We start from the raw sequence: 4,714 nt of genomic DNA on the forward strand, positions 1-4,714 counted from the left end.
ACAGAAATGCAACTTGTCTCTTTGTAACTTGATTTTCTCTTTAATCATTTTCATGTTTCTGTGTGTGTGTGTGTGTGTGTGTAGATTGCAGTGATGATTGTCACAACTCTTTTGGTTTCATGGTTTCATTCATGGCGACTGTATATAAAGACGATCAAATACATCAGTGTGATAAGAACTATACCTAAACTGACAGAAACTGACCACTTTTTTTTTGTTTGGTCCATGTCCCATCTGCTAACATGGAGGGGGCGTGGCTTATACTGCAGCAAATATCATTCAGCTTCACAAACAGCTGAAGACATCAGGTTTTGATAAACTTGTGTATCAGTGTGTATCAAATGTTACAAACTCTGACGTCATTTTTCAGGACGATTCCCTGAACGCCTCGCACGACGTACAGCGCATTTTTGTTTGCTGAATCATACACTGACAAATTAACCACGTAAGAACCATTTTATCCACATTCAATCTTTTTGTTTGTTTGACTGTTTCTTCTTTTCACCCTTTGTTGAGTTATACAGATTAAATTCCTGTAATAAAACAGGAACATCTCTCAGTAGAGCTCAAACCTCCAGCAAAACCCAATAGTCTCCTCGTCGAACCACATTTAAATCGACTAGATCCAGATTCCTATTTGGATGTGCACCAAATCTCACACACTCATCGATATCAGTTTACTAATATGTATTTTTTTTTACCCCATTAAGATCCATTAATTATTCACTAGGAAAACAAACAAACAAACGAACAAACTTTGGCTGAGGTACCAATGAACATGAATGACAGAAACACCACTAGGGGGCAGCAGGGAGACTGCCCCGTGTCACGTGACGGGTGTCCGCAGCGTCAGTGGTTAGCTTGCTAACCGCTAGCCGGCTCGGACTCTCACTCCTCCAGCGGGACTCCCCTCGCCGCCACCGTATCGGCCTCACCGACGCCTCCTTCTCCTTCTCCTCCTCCTCTCCCTGCTGGTCTCCGGCTCTCCGTCCTCCCGGTGCCGACTGGTCGTCACACCCGAAAAACAATGTCGGCGATTCAGCGGATGAAAGTGGCGAACGAGCGGCACAGCAAGACGATCACACAGCGGGGACACGTCCAGAAGACATCGGTACTGACAGACAGACGGGCTAACGGCTAACGGCTAACGGCTAACCTGCTGCCTTAAACATGCAGATTCTGGTGCTTATCACACAGATGTAGCCTGGTGTGATAACTTTTAGACACATGTGCGCGTATGATCCTGTTGTAATTGAGTTTTTGTAGGAACAAAAGAGTTCAAGCTAGTCATTCATTGCTCACTTTAGCATTAGCATTAGCAGCCACACAAGCAATAACCGCTTTTGCTCAGCTACGCTAACTGTATAAATATTAAATGTGATTATTCAATATGAAAGGAATTGAAGTTTTCCGATTCTGGCTGGGTGGTATCCGTTGACTGGTTAACACGTGAAGAAACGAAAAAATCAAAGCCGGACGCCTTTCACAAATCTGGGACATTGAAATTAATCTGCGTGTTCCTTAAACTACATAGTCTATAAATGTAATTAAAGGCTATTTCCTGTTTGCTTTATGTGCACTCGTCAGTTCGGCTGGCCTGCATTGTACAAGTTGTTGGTTATTCATGAAAACTTTCATCTTTTATGACCCCATGCCTGCAAATCTCATAGGTTGTAAACACTTCGTCCGGCGTTACAAGCCAGGCACATCGGATGAGTGTGTTTGAATAAGTCCTGGTTCTTGAACGTTACGTTCGCCGAATTCAAGAAGATCTTCTGACGGTTCGATTGGACAACTCGAACTGTACTTTTTGTTGTATTATTAATTCCAGGCGAATGATACATATGTAAACGTACAGATTTCTGAATGGAGTTTGGGGAGCAGTTCCTCGGCCTCCCAGCAGAGGGCTGTCAGCTGCCTGACAGTTTGTTCATAAATATGCATGTTTCTGACTTGAGTCAGAATATTTTAGGTTTTTCACGAGTTTGTGTTGTTGTTGTTGTTGTTGTTGTTTTCTTCAGCGGCCAGTAAACGAGGAGAAGTCTCCGGTGGGTCCATGGCTGCTCGCGCTCTTCGTCTTCGTGGTTTGTGGATCAGGTGAGATTTTAGTCTCTCTCATGTCCATCTGGTCTGATCTCTGGTCTCTGCCGCGTAACTGAATGGTGAACCTCTAACCTGCCAGTTGAGGTCATCATGGTAACAGATGAAAACCTGTCAATGGTTCAAACTACTGACCAATCGGATTGCGCAGAAAACCAACTTTTAACTTAATAAATAATTGTGGTTTGTTTTCACTTTTTCAGCCATCTTCCAGATCATCCAGAGCATCAGGCAGGGCATGTGATGACCTTTGACCCTAGAGCTGAGCCTGTCACATGGAGGAGGGGGAGGGGGAGGGGGCTATGTCGCTGCCATGACCTCACACACACACACACACACACACACACACACACACACACACACACACACACACACACACACACGTACGTTACTGTGGAGTTTTTAAATCTGAGCTTTTTTTTCATCCCACCCAGCAGTAAACACTCTGTTGTTTTGTTTTTTTGTTTTCTTTCATCACTGTCGATGAAGCTGATCAGATATGGGTTATTGATTGTTTGCTGTGGGTTGTTGCTGAAGTCTTAAGTCCGATGCAGTCGTCCAGCGGACGGAGACGTTGGTCTGTGGCCGAGCTTGAGCGTCTCTGGTTTAAAGGAACAAGCCGCTGCTTTTTTTGTCTTGGTGACGAATCACTGCGGAGACTCACCGGGTAACGTGACCTGCTCACACTCACTCTGCTGCTCTTTAATTAGACTCGTTAGATTCATTGATCCGCTGCGATCAGATATATCTCGTGCTTGATTCAGCGTAAAAGTCCTGCAATTGAATTCTGCCTCATGTTTCCAAGTTCCGATCCGTCCGTTCAGCTGTGGCAAAACCACCGCGAGAGAAACTCAGCCAGCCTGTATAAGTAGGCTTTTAATGTGAAAAACCCACTAGGAAGTTGTTTACATGCGGTAGCTTCTCGTGGATCAGGAGTTGATGTTGTGACGTGATACACAGAACACTGGATAACTGAGAGGACTTTTATTTCACAGTCAACAAACTAACACATAAACATGGAGGGGGTGGGGCTTATGACCTGTACTGCAGCCAGCCACCGGGAGAGGGCGATCTTTCATGTCGCCCATCTTAATTCACAGTGTAGTCGTAAGCAATGTTCAGATGTGTGGGACGTCCGAGATGCAGCTGGATGATTTAAACGCTTTCAGATGCAGAGTCTGGACGTTCCTCATGACGTTCACGTCGAAATTCTTGTCCTGCCGCAAGTTCACAGAATTCAAAACCAGACGTTTGCAGTGACTAAAATTTTTTTTTTTAAATCAAAGCGGTCAAACACAAAGGACCGAAAAGCCGCAGTGATGTGACGAACTCGATTCACGGAGGACTAAAACCCTCAGAGTCAAGTCTTTGTTTTGGTGTAAATAATTCACAGCAGACGGAAGCAGCTTCTTCCACCTGGTTCTCAGCTCAGCGCCTCCTGCTGGACGACCTGCTCCACTTTTATACTAAATAAACCTCAGATATTTTCTCTAAACGCCTCTGGTCTCTGTCCGTCATTGGTCTCTCCTCTCACACCAGTGTCAGAGGGTAAAAACACGCAAAGATCTGATCTGATTGTCTCTAAAGGCATGAAGTTGTTGGCACTGAAATATCAAAACGTTTAGGTTTTTATGCAAATCTTTAAGGTTCTACATTTGACTTGTCCACATTGAACCATCGAAAAACAGGAATCCGACCTATTTATTTGTCGTCTAATTAAAACAAATCTGCCTTTACAGACATCTCAGTGTCAATGTTGTGTGAAATCTTAAACGTTTCTCTTTACAGAATAAACGGCAGAAAAGATGTGCATTCATGTTTACATTAAGGGAAAATGTTTCTTTGCTCTATTTAAGTTTTATATATTTGGTTGTATTTGTGTTTTCCTTTTTTTATTTGTAGTAATTTATAATAAAGTTTATGGTTAAAACTGTAAAAAAAAAAAATGAAGCCTCTATTACATTTTTTTGTCATAAGGGTTTGATAACGACACCTTTGGAATCACTGACCAGTTTCATGTTACAGCGGCCACTATATTGGTATCAGAAATTTTTTACTCTTGAGCAGAGCCGGCCCTAGCCTACATGGGGCCCTTAGCAGAATTTGATTCGCCCCACCCGTAATACTATTATTTACAACTTCTGTAAATCTAACACCTCCAATATCAATTTAATTAGTTGTAACTGTGTTGCTTACATTATGTCTGTCTTTATGCTTCTATGTTGTTGTTCTTTAAGTACCCAACTCACAATAGTGGTCCAGTGCTAATTGGCACTTTAATATTTTTAATATTTAGTGGAGTCTAGCTGTGGTTATATTTTCTTAGCTAAAGTTAGCTGAAGATTCCATTCCCCGGTGAATGTTTATGGTAAAACATTGAAATTAGTCATGCATGACCTTTTTTTTGTGACATTGCCCTTTAACTTTTCTATCAACTGTCTGACTGGTTGTATCGTGCCTATAGTTATGTTGGGCATGCCCCCCCTTGTGTAGCTTTGTAGCCATGCTGTGTCTCTATGTGGTCATGTGTGTGTATGTTCTTCTGGTTTCCTGTCAGGTAATCGACTATGATTTTTTTAAATTATTACCTGCATGTGATAACCCCCCCGCCCCG

At 42.7% G+C, this 4,714-nt stretch overlaps 1 protein-coding gene across 1 annotated transcript; it reads left to right on the plus strand.

Annotated features, from left to right (window-relative positions):
* The first annotated feature begins 837 nt into the window (after positions 1–837).
* On the plus strand, positions 838–3,595 carry zgc:85858 (uncharacterized protein LOC405879 homolog). The gene is made up of 3 exons (XM_035609186.2): positions 838–1,111; positions 2,022–2,097; positions 2,304–3,595. Exons 1-3 carry the CDS (start codon positions 1,028–1,030, stop codon positions 2,342–2,344), a joined length of 201 nt encoding a protein of 66 aa, XP_035465079.1. The 5' UTR covers positions 838–1,027; the 3' UTR covers positions 2,345–3,595.
* Positions 3,596–4,714: the final 1,119 nt, after the last annotated feature.

This window comes from Scophthalmus maximus, chromosome 12 (assembly GCF_022379125.1).
Source record: "Scophthalmus maximus strain ysfricsl-2021 chromosome 12, ASM2237912v1, whole genome shotgun sequence".
Taxonomy (NCBI): Eukaryota; Metazoa; Chordata; class Actinopteri; order Pleuronectiformes; family Scophthalmidae; genus Scophthalmus; species Scophthalmus maximus.

Bases quoted from the DNA above. Each gene is read 5' to 3' on its own strand.
- zgc:85858 (XM_035609186.2), top strand. From the start codon at position 1,028: ATGTCGGCGATTCAGCGGATGAAAGTGGCGAACGAGCGGCACAGCAAG. The intron at 1,112-2,021 runs GTACTGACAGAC...TGTTTTCTTCAG, and splicing joins GACACGTCCAGAAGACATCG to CGGCCAGTAAACGAGGAGAA. The intron at 2,098-2,303 runs GTGAGATTTTAG...TCACTTTTTCAG, and splicing joins CTTCGTGGTTTGTGGATCAG to CCATCTTCCAGATCATCCAG.